Consider the following 23,619-nt stretch of genomic DNA (forward strand, 5'->3'; position numbering starts at 1 on the left):
AAATGATACCCATGGCTAGATACTTTTATATTTTTGTACCGCTTAAAAAAAAATCGAATCTTTTTGTACAAAATCAGTAATCTAATTGCCCTATTTTGACCACCTATAACTTTTTCATTTTTCCGTATATAGGGCGGTATGAGTGCTCATTTTTTGCGCCGTCATCTGTACTTTTTATTAGATACCACATTTGCATATATAAAACTTTTAGATAATTTTTTATTTAATTTTTTTTTATAAAATGTGACAAAAAAGCAGCATTTTTGGACTTTTTTTTATTTTTTACGTTTACGCCATTCACCATACAGGATCATTAACATTATATTTTGATAGTTTGGACATTTACGCACGCAGCGATACCAAATATGTTTATTAAAAAAAAAATATTTTACGCTTTTTGGGGGTAAAATGGGAAAAACGGACAATTTTCATTTTTATTGGGGGAGGGGATTTTTCAATTTTTTTTTACTTTTTATTTTTTACATTTTTCAACTTTTTTTTAACACTTTTTATGTCCCCATAAGGGACTATCTATAGCAATCCTTTCATTGCTAATACTGTGCAGTGCTATGTATAGGGCATAGCACTGCTCAGTATTATCGGTCATCTTCTGCTCTGGTCTGCTCGATCGCAGACCAGAGCAGAAGACCCTGGGACATGGCCGGAGCCAGGTGAGGGGACCTCCGGCCGCCATGCTGGATGATCGAATCCTCGCGGCAGCGCTGCGGGCGATCCGATCATCCAATCAAAGTACCGCAATGCCGCAGATGCCGTGATCTGTATTGATCCACGTGATCGCGGATGTCGGCCATTACGGGCGGGAACCTGCCGTGTATGACGCGAGCACCATTCCGATGCTCGCGGTTATACACATGACGTAAATGTACGTCCTGGTGCGGGAAGTCCAAAAAGATGAGAGGCCTGTAATTTTCATCATAGGTTATAACCTCAACTATGAGAGACATAAAGAGAAAAAAAATCCATAAAATCACATTGGCTGATTTTTAAAGAATTTATTTGCAAATTATGGTGGAAAATAAGTATTTGGTCACCTACAAACAAGCAAGATTTCTGGCTCTCACAGATCTGTAACTTCTTCTTTAACCCCTTAAGGACCAAGCACATTTTGACCTTAAGGACCAGGCCAATTTTATTTTTGCATTTTCATTTTTTCCTCCTCGTCTTCTAAAAATGGTAACTCTTTAATATTTTCATCCACAGACCCATATAGGGCTTATTTTTTGCAAAACCAGTTGTCCTTTGTAATGACATCACTCACTTTACTATAAAATGCATGGCACAACCATGGGGAAAGTAAAAAGAAAACTGCAGTTTTGCAAATTCTGGAAGGTTTCGTTTTCACGCCGTACAATTTATGGTAAAAATTACACATGTTCTTTATTCTGTGGGTCAATGTGATTAAAATGATACCCATGATTACATACTTTTCTATTATTGTTGCGCTAAAAAAAAATCGCAAACTGTTTAACTAAATTAGTATGTTTAAAATCCTTCTATTTTGACGACCTACAACTTTTTTTGATTTTTCTGTATAAGCGGCGGTATGAGGGCTCATTTTTTGCACCATGATCTGTACTTTTTATTGATACCACATTTATGTATATAAACATATATTTACACTTTATGCGGGTAAAATGGGAAAAAAGCGCGGCAGCGCTGTTGGCGATCCGATCATCCATATTTCTGACCGCACTCCCGCAGATGCATGATCTGTATTGATCACGGCATCTGAGGGGTTAATGGCAGACATCCACGCGATAGCGGATATCGGCCATTACTGGCAGGTCCCTGGCTGCGATCAGTAGCTGGGACCAGCCGCGCATGATCCGAGCATCGCTCCAATGCTTGCGGTCATGTACAGGACTTAAAATACGCCCTGGTGCGCTAAGTACCGCAGCACCAGGACGTAAATTTACGACCTTGGTCGTTAAGGGGTTAAGAGTCTCCTCTGTCCTCCAGTAGTTATCTGTATTGCACCTGTTTGAACTTGTTATCAGTATAAAAGACACCTGTCCACAACCTCAAACAGTCACACTCCAAACTCCACTATGGCCAAGACCAAAGAGCTGTCGAAAGACACCAGAAACAAAATTGTAGACCTGCACCAGGCTGGGAAGACTGAATCTGCAATAGGCAAGCAGCTTGGAGTGAAGAAATTAAATGGGAGAGCAATTATTAGAAAATGGAAGGCATCATGTAGGGCCGGGCGGTATACCGGTTCATACCGAATACCGAAATCTTTGTCCTGCACAATATGAATTTTTCCCCATACCGCACATACCGCCCCATACTGGTTTGGCCCCTCCCCCTGGGGAATGAATGAATTATCAGCCCAGCACTGCGCTGTCCCCATGGGGTAAAAACTCCCATATCACCCACAATTAATTATCAGCCCAGCGCTGCGCTATCCCCATGGGGTAAAAACTCCCATATCACCCACAAGTGCTGCCCTCCTTGGCCTCCTGTTTGTTGCGGGCCACTGGAAATCTATACTGTACACTGTATCCCTATGCCCGGGCTGCAAGAGATAAACAAAATAAACTTTAACTCACCTCCCGTAGGTCCGGTACCGGCCTCACCTGCTTCCTGGGGACGGGAACATTGGACAGCTGTCAGCCTATCACCGGCCGCGGCGATGTTCCGCCTCGGCTGGTGATAGGTTGAGCCCACTGTCATGTAAGAAGAAAGCTGGGTTTGCGTCCGAGATCTTGGGTCTTGCAGCAGGACAATGACCCCAAACATACGTCAAAAAGCCCCCAGAAATGGATGGCAACAAAGCACTGGAGAGTTCTGAAGTGTCCAGCAATGGGTCCAGATCTAAATCCCATTGAACACCTGTGGAGAGATCTTAAAATTGCTGTTGGGAAAATGCGCCTTCCAATAAGAGAGACCAGGAGCAGTTTGCAAAGGAAGAGTGGTCTAACACTGAGAGGTGTAAGAAGCTTATTGATGGTTATAGGAACTGACTGATTTCAGTTATTTTTTCCAAAGGGTGGGCAACCAAATATTAAATGGACACTGTCACCAAACTTTTTTTTTGATATGTTGTAGTACTTATGTACTACAACATACCTCTATTATAGATCCATAATTTTTTTTTTTTAATTAAAATTGTTAATTTAAATTTTGAAAACCGGCCACTAGGGGGTCTCCTTCCTAGTGGCCGGCTGCAGGCTTGCGTGACGTCAGCGCATTGGCTCCCTGGCCTCACACGCCGGCCCCACCTCCTGGCATTTACACGCTGCTGCCACCTCAGAACTCTACACTAGGGTATGTCTTGGGTAGAGCGGGGTTCAGGGTTTTCAACACAGGGGTTGGGGGAGAGCAGGGTTTCGGGGTTCTCAACACAGGGGGGAGCGGAGGTTCAGGGTTTTCAAAATGGGGGGGGAGGGAACGGGGTAGCGCCGCGGCCATGGCCCTAACTTATTGTTTCCAACACAGGGTGCCTTCAGCTGTTTCACCACTACAACTCCCAGCATGCCCTGACAGCCAATAGATGTCAGGGCAAGCTGGGAGTTGTAGTGGTGAAACAGCTGGAGGCACCCTGTATAGATGAACTAAGGGCAGAAGTGTCTGCCTGGTAAGTGAGCACACTACCAGGCAGACAAAAAGGCCTTTTTAATCTAGTAAAAAATAAATAAAAGGCAGGGAGGGGCTAAGGGATAGATGGGCAATAGGCAGGTACAGAAAGAAAAAAAAGGATGGTGGGAGCTACTCTTTAAGTTAAGGGTGCCAATAATTTTGTCCAGACCATTTTTGGAGTTTGGCGACATTATGTCCAATTTGCTTTTTTCCTCCCTTTTTTGGTTTAGTTCCAATACACACAAAGGGAATAAACGTGTTTATTTACGGCCATGACTGTACAAGACCACTGATAATCTCCCTCGATCTGGGGCTCCATGCAAGATCTCACCCCATGGTGTCAAAATGATCACAAGAATGGTGAGTTTGCTGAAGTTTGTTTGCTAGAGAGCATTTGGATGATCCAGAAGAGGATTGGGAGAATGTCATATAGTCAGATGAAACCAAAGTAGAACTTTTTGGTAAAAACTCAACTCGCCGTGTTTGGAGGAGAAAGAATACTGAGTTGCATCCAAAGAACACCAAACCTACTGTGAAGCATGGGGGTGGAAACATCAGTGCTGTGGGGCTGTTTTTCTGCTAAGGGACCAGGACAACTGATCCGTGTAAAGGAAAGAATGAATGGGCCATGTATTGTGAATTTTCCCGGGCAATGAAGGAGTGGCTTCGTAAGAAGCATTTCAAGGTCTCCAGATCTCAACCCCATAGAAAACCTTTGGACGGAGTTGAAAGTCCATGTTGCCCAGCAACAGCCCCAAAACATCACTGCTCTAGAGGAGATATGCATGGAGGAATGGGCCAAAATAATAGCAACAGTGTGTGAAAACCTTGTGAAGACTTTTGACCTCTGTCATTGCCAACAAAGGGTATATAACAAAGTATTGAGATGAACTTTTGTTATTGACCAAATACTTATTTTCCACCATAATTTGCTAATAAATTCTTTAAAAATCAGACAATGTGATATTATGGATTTTTTTTCTCATTATGTCTCTCATAGTTGAGGTATACCTATGATGAAAATGACAGGCCTCTCACCTCTTCGTGCGCCCCGTTCCTGGGGACTGGCGGACAGGAGATCTTCCAATCAGAAACTTATTCCCTACCCTTTGAATAGGCAATAAGAATTGGATAGGGGATAAGAGTTCCTGCACTGTGTACTCCTTTAAATACAGTGTCAGTGCTGTACACAAATTATGAGTGCTATTGTAGCTCAGTCACATTCATTTCAGTGTAGCCGAGCTGCAATACTAGATACAACCCAAGGACAGAAGTGGTGCCATTTCAGGATTAGTAAAACAATTATTTTTTATTTATTTATTAAAACAGCGCTACACATGTCCTCAGGTTGTGTGTGGTATTACAACTAGGTTACATTCACTTCAATGGAATTGAGCTGCAATACCACCCACAAACAAGAGTGGCGCTTTTCTGGAAGAAAACAGCTATGTTTGACTAATTGTGGATAACCACTTTAATATGCTATAAAAAAAGGCTCCTCGTGTCATTGCCCACCCCGGCAGGTCCTACACTAGGAATAACACATTGTATTTGCTTTCCCCAAAGAGGTTTTTTAAGGATAAATACATATGACAAAGCAAAAAAGGGTAATGTAATGAGTTACTCACTGGCAGTCAGACGCTCTTGGCTTGTAATAAAATGCTGGCACTTTAGACTCAAACTTTGCTTTTGCTACTTTATTTCCCAGACATGACATGTACTGAAAAAAAAAATTAAAAATAAAATAAGTACATTATGCAGCATCTACCAAAGGACATTAAGGACAAAAGCAACAACTATAGGAGAATCAAGACTGGTGGTGCTAGAACTTTTGTCCTCATCCTTCATAGTGTTTATGACCCACTCACTTAAAGGGGTATTCCAGTGGAAAACACATTTTTTTTTAAATTAACTGGGGTCAAAAAGTAAAACATATTTGTAAAATCCCAATCCTTCCAGTACTTATCCATTGCTGTATGCTCCAGAGGAAGTTGTGTAGTTCTTTTCAAGCTGGCCACAGTGCTCTCTGCTGGCACCTCTGTCTGTGTCAGGAACTGTCCGGAGCAAAAGAGGTTAGCTCTGGGTATTTTCTCCTGCTCTGAACAGTTCCTGACATGGACAGAGGTGTCAGCAGAGAGCACTGGGGTCAGACAGTAAAGAACTACACAACTTCCTCTGGAGCATAAAGAAGCTGATTAAGAATTTTAAATAAACCTAGAATACCCCTTTAAAATAACTGTTGTCTGCTCAACCCCAAGACAAAAAACAGTCTTTGCCCCAGATCCATTTCCTATGACTTAAAGGGGTACTCCGGTGGAAAACAAATGTTTTCAAACCCACCGGTGCCAAAAAGTTATACAGATTTGTAAATTACTTCTAATTAAAAAAATGTATCCTTCCAGTATTTATCAGCTGCTGTATGCTCCAGAGGAAGTTGTATAGTTATTACCAGTCTGACCACAGTGCTCTCTGCTGACACCTCTGTCTGTGTCAGGAACTTTGCTATGGGGATTTGCTTCTACTCTGGACATTTCTTGACATGGACAGAGGTGTCAGCAGAGAGCACTGTGGTGAGACGGTGAAGAACTACATAACTTCCTCTGGAGTATACAGCAGCTGGTAAGTACTGGAAGGATTAAGATTTTTAAATAGAAGTTATTTACAAATCTGCATAACTTACTGGCACCAGTTGATTTGAAAGCCTTTGTTTTCCACCCGAGTACCCCTTTAAAATTCTACCTAAAACCGGTCCTGTAATGTGGAAATCTCGAGAAGAACAAAACACTCTTTGCACCTGCATGATCCATCCTTTCCTTTATACATTTCGGTAGTGATCTGCTTTGGAACTGTGTAATGCCCTATTTCACCTGCGGGAGCGCTGCAGGGGAACTGAACACTTGTTTACAGACTGCAGCAAAATTATATGTATATCAACAACAGCACACACATCGATTGACTTATTGTCGGGATGCCCATCTAACCAGAAGAGATTGTCAGTAACATTTATTGTTGCCTAAAAGGGAGTAGAATAGTTAAAAGTAACATATTTAGGATTTAAAAAAAACATCAAAATAGATACCACTGCATTACACTAAATAGCTACGTAAAGATGGCTTCTGTTTCTGATCTCAATTCTGTAAAAGTAACTTCAAATCTAAATTAATGTTTCCCAACCAGGGTGCCTCCAGCTGTTGCAAAACTTCAACTCCCAGCATGCCCGGACAGCCTTTGGCTGTCCGGGCATGCTGGGAGTTGTAGTTTCGCAACAGCTGGAGGCACTCTTGTTGGGAAACACAGATCTAAATGAAGTTGCAAAGCAGACTTTAATCCTTCCGAATAATTTTACATCAAGGTCTAGATCTGTCCAAAGTCACCTCAACCTACAGATAACAAGGTCTACAAATAGCCTCCGACTTAAGCCTTTTGTTCTTGCTAGAAAAGGCTTCTGAACTTCTCCAATGATTGAAATATTATGCTGCTAACCTTGGGCTTGACCCAGACATCCCTGGTAGTTATATAGGTCTTAACATTTGAGCAGTTCAAAATACTACATAATCTTAAATCTAGAAATAGGGATCCAAACGACTTTAAACTTGTAAATTCTGAAGGTGACCTAGCATTTACGTGTATAGGGCGACAGTTTTTATGCCAGTTTGACCGTTACCTTATGTCTATGTCCTTCTTAAAGGGGGCACCTGTCATATCCCTGAAATGTCATATCACTGAAATTATTCACTAGGTCATGCAGATGCTCTAAATGTCTTTTTTATGTTTCTAGCTTCTGTATTTGGCTCACAAATCTCTTTGTTCTGCTGCTCACTCATCCTGACATCCTCTGTTCAGGAAGGGGCGTGTCAGAGGTAGGCACTGAGCCCGCCCTCACTCCCCTTGCACTCACTTGCCCCCTTGGTCTGCTGTGCTGTGCTGTGTCTCTTCATCCAATCACTGCAAGCATCTCTGTAACCCCCTCTTCTCTGTTTTCAGGCTGCAGTCTGATAGGACAGGAGTGAGCCCAGAGGAGTGCTAGTCCCACACTTACTTAGTGGACACAGCTGGGACACAGATGATGCTGTAGCCGGACAGGATTATGTTTTGAATGGTATGGAGACCCCTATTGGTCAATGTTTATAAGGTTAGTTCTCCGGTGGAAAACAAGTAGAAAACAAATGTTTTCAAATCAACTGGTGCCAGAAAGTTAAACTGATTTGTAAATTACTTCTATATAAAAATCTTAATCCTTCTAGGACTTATCACCTGCTGTATGCTCCAGAGGAAGTTGTGTAGTTCTTTCCAGTCTGACTAGACTACTCTCTGCTGACACCTTTGTCCATGTTAGGAACTGTCCAGAGTAGAAGTAAATCCCTATTGTTAACCTTTCCTGCTCTGGACAGTTCGCTCCGTGCATGGATGACTGGGGTTCTCTGCCGGCGATCATGGGGGTCCCCAGCGGCGGGATCCCTGCGATCTAACATCTTATCCCTTATCATTTTGATAGGGGATAAGATGTTTTGCACCGGAGTACTCCTTTAATTGGGCTAATACATGGTGAGTCTACCCAGATTATGCATCAAAGAAGTGACAAGTCACTTCTATTTATTCCATAATATGGATTTTAGATTGAAAACAATTGTATCATAGTTTACTTTGTAAACTACAGTTCGGATCCGAAAAAAAACAAGGATTTTGCGATCGCATTGCGATCTGAAGAGAATTGTGTGAACATAGCCTTATATCAAAACTGTTGTAAAGCTCCAGTGCTGTTTATTTCCAGGAGAATCAAGTGAATAAAAACTTTAAATTATCCTGGGCCCCGTGATAGATGTCTGCTGCCACTCTGTACCACCTATGGCCAGACCTAGGGCCACACCTAATCCAGTATTACTATATGAAGCCACATAGAAGAGCTGGGCGGTATGACCAAATTTGTGTATCACTGTATTTTTTTTAACTTACGGCGGTTCCACGGTATATGACCCACCAGCGCTGTTCTGTCCCCCCAACACCCCTCCGCCCCAATCATGTGACCCACGCGCGGTGTTCGGCTCCCCCCCCCCCCCAAAATCATGTGACCCGCCAGCACTTTTCTGCTCCCCCCAATTAATGATCAGCCCAGCGGGGTACTACTCACAGATGTCAAGCACTGCCCTCCTCCTCTTTGTTGGGGGCCGCCGGGCGCTGGAACTCACTGTACGCCAGTGGTCTCCAACCTGCGGACCTCCAGTTGTTGCAAAACTACAACTCCCAGCATGCCCGGCTGATGTATGCTGTATACCTAAGCCCGGGCAGCAAAAGATTCAGAAAATAAACTTTAACTCACCCCCCTCGGCCGCATGCAGGGGATTGGAACGTGGACAGCCGTAGGCCTATCACCAGCCGGAGCGATGACCCGCCCCGGCCTGTGATAGGCTGAGCCCACTATCATGTAAGAAACCAGCTTCCGGGCATAGGTATACAGCGTACAGCAGTGGTCTCAAACCTGCGGACCTCCAGCTGTTGCAAAACTACAACTCCCAGCATGCCCGGACAGCCAACGGCTGTCCGGGCATGCTGGGAGTTGTAGTTTTGAAACATCTGGAGGTCTGCAGGCTGGAGACCACTGGCGTACATTATAGAGTTCCAGCGCCCGGCGGCCCCCAACAAAGAGGTGGAGGGCAGTGCTTGACATCTGTGAGTAGTACCCCGCTGGGCTGATCCTTAATTGGGGGGAGCAGAACAGCGCTGGCGGGTAAACATAGGATTAGTTCCCCAATGTGGGGACAGCGCTGCACTGATAATACATTCCCGAGGGGGAGGGGCCCAACCGGTATTGCGGTATGGGGGGAAATTCATATGGTGCAGCCCAAAAAATTTGGTATTCGGTATGAACCGGTATACCGCCCAGCCCTACCACATAGGTAATACCATTAATAGACTGATGAAAACTTTCTATAACGCAGCAGCCTTACCATACAGCAGCCTTCATCTGAGGGCTACAGAACTGAAAACACTTGACATCATTACGTGAAAAGTCTCTTGTGACTACGTCTTAAGAATGATCAAATAGCCGAAGGAAGACTTTCCTTCCTCGCACGCGGCACAAGACAGACAGAGGTGTCTGATCAGTCATGTAACCTTTTTTTCAGGAACGCATCAAAAACTCATCGCCTGTCGAGATTTCACAGAGGCTTTAAGACATTGTAGATGTTATCATTAAGCAGCACAGTGTGAAAACATATCAGGCGAAGAAGCAGACTGGATAAATGATACGCGTAGAATCGAGCCGCTCGCTGTCTTAACCTCTCAAGCTTCTCCTGAAATATAGAAGCGCATCATCTGGATATACTGTATATAGTGTAAAATTGCCCGTACTAGATACATGTCTGCTAAAACTGCAAAGGTGGGAGTAAAGAATAGTCAGGCATTGTAGGGTTTAATGGTGGACAGGAGTCAGTATAGGCGCCCAGTGACCGGTCTGCAGCAAAGTGTGAAACCCTGTGATCCATGTGATCCGATTTTAGCAGGGTCAATATTCAACAGGGTGTGGCAAGTCATGGTTTACAGGTTTCATGCCCCGGGTTACAGGCTCAGAATTTGGGAGTTGGTAGTCATTTTTGTTACGTAAGATATGTTCAGCATACAGAACAATTGACTGATACGTATAGGTGTCGGCATGGCGTAATTATTCCAAACCTTGTTTCCATTACTAACACGTTTGCATTCTTGCCCACTAAAGATGTGCCCTAGGACATGTTTTTTTGCAACCGCTATGGTAGGGTCAACCCTAATGGTACAAGTATGTATTTAACATTTGCAGTCCTTAGCACAAGTTTTGAGCCTATAAGGCTATATTTATGCGAAGGCCGTGAGTATATAAATGCCCCCTGCACCTGAAGGCGGCGTGTACGTCATTGGTAGATCCCAACCCCTTCCCCCTTTTTATTTACCTTCTATCTATAGGGTATTCCCACTAAAGGTGCGCCTTGGACGCAGTTATTGGCACACTTCAACTGCTATGGTAGGGTCATCCTCAATGGTACATTTACGCATTTAATGTTTGCAGCCCTGAGCACAAATACATCTTTGCTTATATCTTCTGAAAAGCTGTTTGGATTTGGATCAGGTAAACATTCATAGAAAAAGGGTCACTCGCACTATAATCCTGTATATCAGGTTAGTGCTCCCAGCAGTCAGTTTCCCTTTAAAGGCCGCGTTCACACGGCAGAATGTCTGCATGGAAAATCTCTGCTGGCGCTAGGACCGCATGGAATGCGCCGTCTAATAGACGATAATGCATTCTGTTCGGAATCCACACAAAGAATGAACGCATTCATTTTCTGTGCGGACGCGGAAAAAGGAATTTCCGTGCCGGAAACATCTGCCAAGGAAATTCCGCCGTGTGCACAGAGCACCAGAATCCTGTTGAATTTAACAGGAATTTCCCCCCGCACAGAATTTCCACCGTGTGAACGTGGCAAAAGGGTTATTATCATTTATAATATTGATGGCCCATCTTCAGAATAAGCCATGAATATTAGATCAGTGAGGCCCTGACTCCAAGCACTCATCCATCAGCTGTTTCCAGAGGATGCTGCATTTGTGTAATGTTTATTTCTGATCACCCCTGTCATACTATTAGTAGTGGTGGTGCAGGTTACTGCGGGGTTGACTAATTCAAGTAAGTGAGATAACACTACTTATAGTACAGAATTGCAAGAAGGAGCAAAAATAAACATTGAAGAGGCTGTGGTTTAATACTGATAGCCTATCCTGAAGATAGAACATTCATTTTATAAGGCTAATAATCCCTTTAAAGGGGTACTGCCGCGAAAAGTAACCTATCCCCTATCCAAAGGATAGGGATAAGGCTAAGTTTCCCCTTGGTTTCTTTCTGGCAGTTTTTGAGCCAAAGTCAGAAGTGGATCCATAAAGGAGGAGAAGTATAAGCCCTTCCTTTATATGTCCTATTCCTTTTTCCAAAAACTGCCAGAAAAAAAAACCAAGTGGAGACTTAGCCTAAGTGTCTGATTGAGAGGGGTCTGATCTCTGGGACTCCACACGATCTCATGCACGGGCCCCAGCTCTCTGATAGATGCATGTTCTGGAGACAGCATGAGCTCCATTAATTTCTATGGGAGCATGGAAATTATAGGGGGTAAGTTACTATTTCGCTTAAGTACCCCTTTAACTACAGTTAAAGTCAATGTACAATTTATGTCCACGTACATATGGAATAGCAAAAGTTCAATAACAAGCAATAAAAAAAACTCATGGCTACACATAAAAAATAAAAATAAAATCCTACTTCAATCTGTACATCATCCCACGGGTCTAAGCGGACAGATTTCACTCGACTGATCTGAGGAATATTGCGGTGAATTCCGGAACAATTCAGGCAAATGAATACCCCAATAGTATATGAAGCCCAGTCTGGATCTGTGAAGGTGACAACAAAGAGACAATAAGGATCAAAAGAACTGTGTAATTTACTAAGTGTTAAGAAATTATTATTATCTGTATAACTATACAACAATTATACAATTTAATAATATTTTATAGGCAATATATTACATAGATGATTCATTTTAGCGGTGACAACCTACCTCTTTTTCAAGCAATTGGATGGAAGGTTGTCAAAACCCCAACCTTTGCTGCCTTATAATATAACCTTTTTTTAAAGGTACCCTGTCACCATATAAAAAGCTGATTATTCTGCTCATTCTAGGCCTTGGAGTCCAGGGGTGGTTTCACTCGATGATTGACATTATTTCGGGTATACATGCCTACAGAGATAGTTATTACTAACTAGGATTGCCCACTAGATTCCTAAGCCCAGAATATCCGGTGGAGTCGGTATGAACTCTGGAGTCAACGGTGATTGTAGATAAAACTTTATTTCGTTCATACAACGCGTTTCTGGGTGTATACCCTTTCATCAGGCGTGATTACGCCTGATGAAAGGGTATACACCCAGAAACACGTTGTGTGAACGAAATAAAGTTTTATCTACAATTACCGTTGACTCCAGAGTTCATACCGACTCCACTGGACGTTTAGCAGTGCGGACACCACTTCCCGGCTTCACCCTTTCCTTATCCTGATTCTATGCCGATGTTTTCGGCTTGGGAAGCCGCAGCAGCTTTATTTACTTCTGCATGCCTTTGTAAGTGTTGTGCCTGAATCAGCACAACCTCACCAGGTGAGCACGTTTCCTTCCTCTACATATCTCCATGCAACATAGTTGATCCTACACAAGGAAGCACCTTTTGTCCATTTGTCTTTAAGGTTGAATAAGCAGAGATTTAAATGTATAGATTAAAAGTTATACTGACTCTTTCCCCCATAAACTCTATATTTCAATAGACTCAGCTACCCCTGGTTTATAACATGAAGCTGTAAACTCAGACTGTATGTTCAATGTGACAGGTTGTCTTTAATTAAAATAAGGAACTGTCTTATTAGGTTTCGTATTTTGGATGGAGACCTAAAAACAAAACTTTCACTAAGATAGTGTCCCTTCAGTTTTTGCCAATCAAGTGGGCGCAATACACATATAACCCACTACCCTTTAGTAATGGGATTCAGCAAACGCAAGATGAGCACATGTCATTTTTAAATTTAAAGGATATGTCCACATTCACAACAAACTATGTATCAGTCCAGTTCATCTACAACAAACAATAATGCAATTTTGCACATAATCTCTATTAAAAAAAGTCTCCCAATGTTTTCTGTCTACAGGCCCTAAGGAGACAAACGTGTTTCTGTGACAACAGACTACAAACAAACCCTGTGTAGTCTGATCCTGAAGTCATACTCCTTAGTAACATTTTGATAGGTCAGCAAATACGAAGAGTAGGTGACCGCCATTATTATGTTAAAACTCGGGCCACAAGATGGTTGGTCAAGACAACATTGGATAAAGGAGTCCTCCTGTTTTTAAGGAACAATAGATGCCATGAAATGTCTGATGGTAATAATTTTGGCTCTAGCAGATACAGTAAGAGAATTAAAAGAGAAGAAACTTACATGAAGAGCTATTTATCAGCCCTCCTGTAGATACTGTTAAAGGGCTTCCCACTAAATAGCATATCCTTTTAATGTAAAGAAGCATGTTCCAGAGACAGAGCCCCTTTAAGCATAACTTACTTATTAATTTCATCACAAAAGTTCTATATTGCTTATACATTTGGTAGCATATAACAGCTCCACAGCCAACTAAAAAAAGACAGAATATCATCTGACATTTTCCTGAGCATATGGATCCTACATCCACCCACTCGAGAAAAATAAAATTAAGAAGGAAACTTTGAAAAAGGATGAACTGTTCTGTTTAGATAATGCCTTCAGATGGTGCCGACAAAAAAGACTTATGGCTCCAAAGCTCCAAACCTAGATATTATCTGTCTTATTACACTAGGTGAGATATGGATAGAGCATGTGATTAAGATCTTATGGGACCCATCCCGTGATCTCCAGTACGGGGCCTGTCTCCCAAGATGAACTGTGATGGCCACTCCGCCAATCCTTATCCCCTATCCTGTAAAAAGGGATTAAGTCTTATTCCACAGATAACCATTTTAATTAGGAAATCTGTGGAAAAATCTGCAGCATGTGAACCTACCCTAATTCGCTCCCTTACAGCTCCAGGACTAGGTCAGGATTTTTTTGTCTATTTAACTCCAGCCCCAGCACCATATTATTTTACAAAAGTAAAGGTTGTATAACCCTTTAAAATACTAAAATACTAACCAAAACACTAGATGTAAACTCAGCCTTTTTGTTGGGGCTCCATCAATGTTTTGCCTCAATTTCCCAAAATCGCAGCAAAACACTGTGGTTTTACTACAATTCTGCAAATCATAGTAAAACCACAAAGTTTTTGCCAAACATGATACACCAGTGGAAAACATAGTAAGTTAAAGGAGAGCTCTAAACAGAAAACTTTCGTAATAACAAGCAATTAGAGTTCTTGCTGACGAACACAACTCACAGGATGATGGCGTAAACACAAAAGGCGTAATAAACCCACACAAGGCAGTAGAGAAACGCTGCAATCAATTCACCATCCCCCATATGAGTTTATGGGTCACGGCTATGATTACTTCTTAGGCTGTATCAATAGACTGAATTATGTGATATACAGTAGGTCAAGACATTTGGTCTCCGGCTGGAATTCAAACTAAATTTGCGTCCCACCTAATTATAGTACATCTATTTATGAACACAAATTACGTCTATAGCTGATCAGAGCTAAAGGGTTATTCCAAAATGTAAAGTTATCCCTATTCAAAGGGTAAGAGGTTCAGGCATATTGATAGCGAGATACCCAATCCTTATCTTACCCTAACAGAATCTGTTAGGAGAAGAGTCAGAAGGCCACAATACACATTTAATGGTTGACCAGTTGTCCCAAAATTGGCGCGTTCAGCAACAATAATCTACTGTGTGGCCAACTTTATAGTGATTTATTTGTAGCACAAAACAAATGGAATACCAATAGCTCAAAACAATTGGAATACCAATATTGGATCAGCTTAAAGGGGTACCCCGGCGCTAAGACATCTTATCCGCTATCCAAAGGATAGGGGATAAGATCCTGCTGCTGGGACCGCCGCGATCAGGCATCTTATCTCCTATCCTTTGGATAGGGGATAAGATGTCTTAGCACCGGAGTACCCCTTTAACAGTGGGTGGCCTTGACTGGTTAAAACATTCAGCCTCAAGATGTAAACAAAAATTTCTATTTTCAACAAGCATAGATTTTAAAAATGTTGAGGATTTAAAGTGGTATTCCACCTCTAGACATCTATCCAAAGGATAAGGGATAACATGTCTGATCGTGGGGAGTCCTGCAATCCCTGGGACACCCTGCAATCCCAGGGACATCCTGCAATCTCTGGACGGCACCTCATTAGTCTGGTGCACAGGGTGAACTCCGCTCCTTGCCAGATGATGAGTGACTACAGCCATCACACCCACTCTATTTATGTCTATAAGAGGAAGCGTGATGGCTGTTCATGACTGCTCCACAGCTGTCATGCCCCCTCCCATAGACATCCCATAGCTGTCACGAACACGGAAGCCCCAAAGCGTCGTTCTAAACATCTGACCAGGCATCTTAAACCCTATCATTTAGATAGGGGATAAGCTGTCTAGGAGCGCAGTACCCCTTTAACCTCCCTGGCGGTATGATTCTTTCTGGAAATTTGTACCAAAAGCGGTACAATTTTTTGCACTGAATTTCACATCTCCCCCATCACATTCCCCCTCCCTTGTCACATCCCCCTGTCACATTCTCCCCCCTCCTTGTCACATTCTTCCCCTTGTCACATCCCCCCCTTCATGTCACATTCCCCCTCCCCTGTCACATTCCCCCCTCTTGTCACATTCCCCCCCCTTGTCACATCCCCCCCCCTTCATGTCACATTCCCCCCTCTTGTCACATTCCCCCCCCCCTGTCACATTCCCCCCCCTTCATGTCACATTCCCCCCCTTGTCACATCCCCCCCTTCATGTCACATTCCCCCTCCCCTGTCACATTCCCCCCTCTTGTCACATTCCCCCCCCTTGTCACATCCCCCCCCCTTCATGTCACATTCCCCCCTCTTGTCACATTCCCCCCCCCCTGTCACATTCCCCCCCCTTCATGTCACATCCCCCCCCCTTGTCACATCCCCCCCTCTGTCACATTCCCCCCTTAGTCACATTCATCCCCCCCCCCCCTTCTCACCATCTTGTCCTGCAGCAGCATACACTGGGTTTGCCGGGCAGTTTTCTAACCTAGTGTATTTGCTGCAGAACAAGTCCTTTCCCCTTCAGCCAATCACAGGCTTTACACCACTGCGGCCTGTGATTGGCTGAAAAGTGAAAGGTCCTGTAAGATGAATAGAGCAGGGACCAGAGCGCACGGAGGGGAACGGCATCTGCAGGGACCGGGACTAGGTGAGCAAAAGGTTTTTTTATTTTACTACTTTTTCCTTTTACATTTAGCTCAGTGTTTTTCTAACAGGGTGCCTCCAGCTGTTGTGAAACTACTACTCCCAGCATGCCCGGACAGCCTTCGGCTGTTCGGGCATGCTGAGAGTTGTAGTTTTGCAACAGCTGGAGGCCCCCTGGTAGGGAAACACTGACTTTTAGTATTTTTCTTTACCTGCTCTGGCCGGCCCCCGCAACGGGAGCCGACCAGAGCAGATAATCGCAAGTTTTCCCGGGGGCCGCATCGCTATATCGCATTGCTTTCGCGATATATCGTGCAGCCCGGCCGGGAACTCTGCAATTCTACCCCGAGTGTGACTCGGGGTTACCGATCCTGGCAGGGAAAATTAACCCCGAGTCATGCTCGGGAATACCGCTCAGGAGGTTAAAGCATAAAGGGGGAGTTAATCAAAAACTGTGCAAGTCTTAGATAATGTAAGCTTAGATTAGACAGTTTAAGAATGGGACAGGTTTTTTATGTGACTCATGAAGCTGTTTGAATATCTGGTGCATCTTTAGACATACTAGTTTAAGTTTGCACTATAATTAGTAGGCTTAATTTTAAGCCACAAATGTGCAACAAAAAGTGTTACTGTCATCAAAAGCAACTTTTGAGATGTGAGCCTGCAGTTAACAATTAAATGGGCACTGTCAGATACAAAAACTTTTCATATGTTGTAAAGCATGTATAACCAATAGGTTTTGCAATTGTTTTAATTAGAAAATGTTCAGTATTTCATACTGAAAAAGCCAGTCAAACAACTGCCCCCCCCTGCCTGCTTGGACACATACTAGTCCTGCTGTGTCCATGCGTCATCACCTATGTCATGGACACACTTCCTTGATTGACAGCTGTGAGCGCAGGGCTCACAGCTAGAGGAAAAATCCCCCCACTGTCAGCTTGTGTTCCGCTACTGTCAGTGAGGACAAGCTGGGAGTTGTAGTTTTGCTAATGCTAGGGGAGATGTGAGCAGACAGCATACTGAGGGAGGGGGCGGAGACCTGCACAGTGAGGCCACGCCCCCTCGATTTGAGAGGAATTCAGACTAGTGAGCTAAATTAAAAGTGTAATATAAAAATAAATAAAGGTGCTAGACACATAAAAATTAGATGTACATGGTCAGGATTAGGTACTGAGTGATATATTTAAAAAAATGTTTTTTTTGGTTGGATCTGACGGGTACGCTTTAATGTAAAGGCTGCACCGTTTGAATGCTGCCACGGTTCCCAGCTGCATAGTAGCCAGGTCAATGCTGCCCTGTGTGGCCTTACACTAATAGAGTTAGTAGTGTTTTCCGAGGTAATTTGAGAATCCTTATTATTACATGAAATCATTAAAACAGAAAATTGTTAAAATGTGTTAATCTGTGACTGAACCTCTTAAGTAGGACAGAACAGATCCTGGTGCAGATTTACGTCTAATTTAATGCCGTACCCTGCAGCAGACGAATGGATTGTTTGATGTTTAATAAAAGAAACACTTTAAAAGAAGCAAATGAAGCTTTTAACTTGTCTTTACATATTAAATCTGGAAAATGCCAATTCATTCCTGAGAGGAAAGTGTGTAGAGGAGATCTGATAAATCCATGGCCTTAAGAGTTTTCTTCCTTTGAACTACATATGATTTACTTAGGATCAAGTCTAAAAAAAAGATAGAAAGGGACTGCTACACCGATGATAACTCAATACATAGGAATCTGAAAATTTCATATGCCATATTAATGTGTGTAGCATTCCTGTAGTTGGGGGATAAAGCGCTTTTATTTGTGCGTCGAAGGGACCCTGAACAGGTCGGCACACAACTGAAAAGCTGGATTCCATTGACTTACCGTATTTTTCGCCCTATAGGACGCACCGGCGTATAAGACCCACCCAATTTATAGGTGCAAAATCTAAAAAAATTTAGATTTTGAACCCAATAGTGGTCTTCAACCTGCGGACCTCCAGATGTTGCAAAACTACAACTCCCAGCATGCCCGGACAGCCAACGGCTGTCCGGGCATGCTGGGAGTTGTAGTTTTGCAACATCTGGAGGTCCGCAGATTGAAGACCACTGCATAGGAAGTAATACTCACGTGTCCCCGCCGCTCCGGACCCGTCACCGCTGCTCTGGATGTCGCTCCATCGCTGTCGCCGTGTCCCCGTCGCTCCGGAATGTCTCTGCTGCCGGTCGGGTATCCTCCCTCTCTGTCGCCGTCATCACGTCGTTACGCACGCCGACGCACGTACGCGACGACGTGATGACGAGGAAGGAGAGCGTCTGCCTTACAGGGGATCCCTGAACGGAGAAGACACCGAGGAGGCAGGTAAGGTCCCTCCCGGTGTCCTGAAAGCACTAACCCGGCTATTCAGTCGGGCTGTTCGGGGCCGCCGCGGTGAAATCGCGGCGGTCCCGAACAGCCCGACTGAATAGCCGGGTTAGTGTCACTTTCCCTTCAGACGCGGCGGTCAGCTTTGATCGCCGCGTCTGAAGGGTTAATACAGGGCATCACCGCGATCGGTGATGTCCTGTATTAGCTGCGGATCCCGGCCATTGATGGCCGCAGGGACCGCCACGATAGGGGTGTATTCGCCGTATAAGACGCACCAACGCAGAAAAAGTGCGTCTTATACGGCGAAAAATACGGTAAATAGGGTGAAGTGTCTGGTATTTTACATGAGTTGAGTGGAGAAAAACAAAACACATAAAAGGACATACGTCTGGCAGAGTCAGTGACAGAGCTCTCTTTAGCGGAGCACAACGGCCATTAAAAAGACCCTCCACAAAAAACAATTTCATTCCTCCAAAAGAAATGAAGACATGTAAAAAAGACAGATAGAGGGCAGCGCCTGGTGTTACTCTGTGGGTGTGAGTCCAGATAGCAGATTGCAAGTTACAAGTGGACTCTCAATGGTTGCTTGGATTCATGTGTATCCCCCCTAGAATGGGGTAGCTCAAGATGATGACCTGCTGCCCGTCAGTGTTTGGACTGTCATCCATGGCAGGAACCTGTATAGACGATCCACGGGAAGAAAAAGAAAAATGCACTGGATGTGGCGCTGGTCCGGCTGGAATTCCCAGAAGGATATTCGGGAGGGGTAAATATTATAGAAGTATCAATAATTTTATTGACACTGAGTGTAAAAAAAAATAACACGTTTCAAGGGTAAAATCCCTCTTCCTCAGATTGGCTATAGTATTCTCACAACAAAACCATTTAGCCCCAAGACGAGCACAGATCCTTCCAAAGCATGTCCATCATTGTCTGGCAGGTACGTACTAAAACCACCTTATGGTGGATAACCCCTTTAAGGGGTATAAACACAATTTTCTCCTCAATTCTGGTGATCTATGGATTGAGGGTGACTTTCAATTATAGAAATACACCTTTAAGTGGTCCAGGAAGTTGAGATATGAGGAGCTGTTTGGTGGGCTCTTCATATTACTTTACCCCTTTTTTGTACCTGTCACGGTGGGAACACTGTAGTCAATGGCAAAATACATTTTTTTTGACAAATAAAAGATTATAAAGGAGTCTTGCACATTAGTCGTAGTCTGTCCAGGCACACACTGATTATCTGATTGAGGCCCTATCCCCTTTGTATTACCAGGCACAAGTATTTTTCGTTGCGCTTAAGCTTGACTCACTGCAACTCTATCCTGTTAAAGTGTAAGTGGTGCATTACCCAGCATGGCCACTATATATGCATTTCTTCAGGGACGCTTTACAACAAAATGGGATTGTCAAAGGAAAAAAAATGCAAAGCACTTCCACTACACTCAAGATGGTATCCTGGACCAAATGCAGGGGTTAAACATCAGAAATACCAAGAAATACATAACCAGCAGAAAACTCTCCGCATCATCTACAAGATCACCGAGAAGATCGATGAGCTGGAATCCGCCATAATCAATGTGCAATGTCAAGATCATGACTCTATCAAGCGAGAAAGGATGATGGATCCTTACACATTAAGATTATAAAATATGGCGATTCGTCTCCAGTAAACACGTGAAATTGTCTTGTAGACATAAAAGTCAATAGTATTGGAGAGATAAAAGTGATGTAGTGATATCTGGGGCCTGAAGGCAATTTGCTTGCGCTCATATTATAGCAGCGCTTGTATTATACCAGAATAGTCAAAAGCAACTTCCGCTCTTAATGTGCTTGAGATAAATGAGTCTTCCTAGGAACCATTTGCCTGCCTTGAATAAATCTAGCGGTCAAACATGATAAAATGAATGACACGCTTAACCTCCCTCATGTCCTGAACAATTAGTGTTGTCAAATCCCATCCTGAGCCGCTCGATAAGGGAAGCAGTCCATTTAGTGCCCACATGTAGTAATGCTGTATGGAGCTAAAGAGGATTGTTAAAGGGGTATTCTGGGGAAAAACATTTTATCCCCTATCCAAAGGATAGGGGATAAGATGTCTGATCGCAGGGGGCCGCTGCTGTGACCCCCCACGATCTCTCTGCAGCACCCGCATTCTATGCGGGTGCTGAATCTCCAGTTACGGAAACCTCCGTGTTTCCGGGACAGGGGACGTGACGTCACGCCACGCCCCCTCCATTCATGTCTATGGGAGGGGGCGTGAAAATAGCTAATAGCGACTCTTACAGATTTCTACCATTTGTGTTGAGAGCCAGACCCAGTATCGTTCCTATTAGAGATGAGACAACCCCGTCACGCCCCCTCCCATAGACTTGCATTGAGGGGTGGGGCTTGATGTCATGAGGGGGCGTGGCTATGATGTCACAAGCTCCCAACACTGGCTCCAGCTTTCGGAACAGTTTGTTCCAAACGCTGAGCAGCGGAGTACCCTTTTAACTATTACAAGAGCAACAAATGCAAAAAAATATATTTTCTTAAGAAAAAAAAAAACATAATATAGTGTTTGATATCTAGCACAAAAGTTTCAACATTTATGATAATTTGACCGGCATCGTTGGCATTTTGTGGGCAGAGCTTAAAATGTCCCATGATTTAGAACTTAAGCATTAGTTAAGTATCTCTATTTTGATTTTAAAATTCCTAGGTTTGTTGGCATACATTCTCTACCATTTGTATGATTTGTTATCCTTGGACCAGGTTTACAGAGTCAACAGATTTCCCCAAACGGCTGATTTTGGATGATACAGTTGCCTTATGGCACTTGGATTTTTGTATATAGAATCTCTCTCTCACCTTTCTTTACCTTCTTGTGTTTATCTTTCTCTCATGTCTTCTAAGTTGTAAGGTTATCGGTTTACGACACATCCACCGGGTTATCTTCTGCCCACATCCAATCCCTGTCTTAATCTGCCATGCTCTGTTTCCAACTCCACCCATAGGGTAGGCGCATGTTTTGTCTTTGCCTCTGGTAGGGCCAGCATGCACACTCAAAGCTGTCTCCAACCAATCACTATTTTGCACCACCTATATTAGGCAGCTCTGCTGTCATCAAGTTCCCTGAGCAATAGGCACCTAGTACATTCATGCTCAGGTGAGGTTGTCCCTGTGAATGTATTCCATTACACCTAGCCTCCTTGACTGTTTCTGACTACTTTCCTGTGCTGCCTCCCCTCACCTATTTCCCCATCTCAAACCATGAAAGAATTCCACCCAACCAGACCTCAGCTAGTACTCAGACTACTTTCCTGCCTGACTTCTTGAGGCCTTGCTTTCCTATTGCATTGGCCTCCAAGGCCAGCTAACACCATGACCAATCCTAAAGGTAGTGTCCTGGTGGCCCCCTGCAGCAAAGTCCAGATACTCATACAAGGGTGAATGAGTGAAAACCAGGGGACCATTTAGGCAATAACTTTTGGTGTGTCCAAAAGTCAAACCAGGTAGGTGGCACAGTGGATCAACTCACTAGTTGCAACATAATGTCTCATAAGAGAAGATACTTCTTAAAGGGGTACTCCGGTGGAAAACTTTTTTTTTTAAATCAACTGGTGCCAGAAAGTTAAACAGATTTGCAAATTACTTCTATTAAAAAAATCTTAATCCTTACAGTACTAATTAGCTGCTGAATACTACAGAGGAAATTATTTACTTTTTGGAACACAGAGCTCTCTCCTGACATCATGAGCATAGTTCTCTCTGCTGACATCTCTGTCCATTTTAGGAACTGTCCAGAGCAGCATACTTGTGCTATGGGGATTTTCTCCTACTCTGGACAGTTCTTAAAATGGAAAGAGATGTCAGCAGAGAGCACTGTGCTCGTGATTCCAAAAAGAAAAGAATTTGCTCTGTAGTATTCAGCAGCTAATACGTACTAGAAGGATTAAGATTTTTAATAAAAGTAATTTACAAATCTGTTTAACTTTCTGGCACCAGTCGATAAAAAAAAAAAAAAAAAAGTTTTCCCACCGGAGTACCTCTTTAAGGCTTTAATTCTGTACCAAAGATCTTTTTTCTTCTACCAACTACAGTATTCTTGCCAATGTGAATAGAGCCATTGATTTCAGTAACGCTGAATGGGCCAAAAAGATGGTACGGAAATTGAGTCAACTTTAAAGATTGTTCGGAGGTACAAACCTTATAACAATACTAACAACAGATTAGCCCAGTGGCGTGCCAGTGTGGGCAGCGACTACACATTGTAGCTTAAGCCAATAGCCAATGTCATTTAGTTTCTGTACTGTAGGAGGAAGAAGATTCATAATGTGCCTCAATAATTGTTTTTGCATTGATCTGCTAATACAGACATAAAAAACTGACAAGAATCTCCATTTCTGCACTGGAAGGCGGAGATCACGGGAGGCTTAAGTAACAAACAACAGTATCCTTCCTTAATAAAATGAGCTGCGGCCTTCATTTGTCCTTCATCCAGCATGTCGTAGAGTAACTGGTATTGGCTGCAGGACAAACACAATTATTAATATAGTATTTCCCATAAAGTATATGGATGATGTTAGTAATTCTTATTACAGGATTTCTAAACAATCATCAACACCATATGTTTTGTGGTTTATATAGCACCAACATATCCAACAGTGCTGTACACAGATTGTACATGTCCATCCCTGTCCCTCTTTTACAAATTGTATGACCCAAATTTATCAATATATTTGCACCTTCTTCTGGGCAATAA

General features: G+C 43.2%; 1 protein-coding gene across 1 annotated transcript in view; it reads right to left on the bottom strand.

The window, feature by feature from the left end:
• The window catches only part of ADAP1 (ArfGAP with dual PH domains 1), a 196,060-nt gene that overhangs the window by 110,202 nt on the left and 62,239 nt on the right, over positions 1–23,619 (bottom strand). The window contains exons 2-3 of the mRNA XM_056537023.1: positions 11,885–12,015; positions 5,232–5,323 (exon numbers count right to left, since the gene is read on the bottom strand). Of these exons, the coding sequence (XP_056392998.1) occupies positions 5,232–5,323; positions 11,885–12,015 (223 nt within the window). The remainder of the gene's footprint in view (positions 1–5,231; positions 5,324–11,884; positions 12,016–23,619) is intronic.

This window comes from Hyla sarda, chromosome 8 (genome assembly GCF_029499605.1).
Source record: "Hyla sarda isolate aHylSar1 chromosome 8, aHylSar1.hap1, whole genome shotgun sequence".
Classification (NCBI taxonomy): Eukaryota; Metazoa; Chordata; class Amphibia; order Anura; family Hylidae; genus Hyla; species Hyla sarda.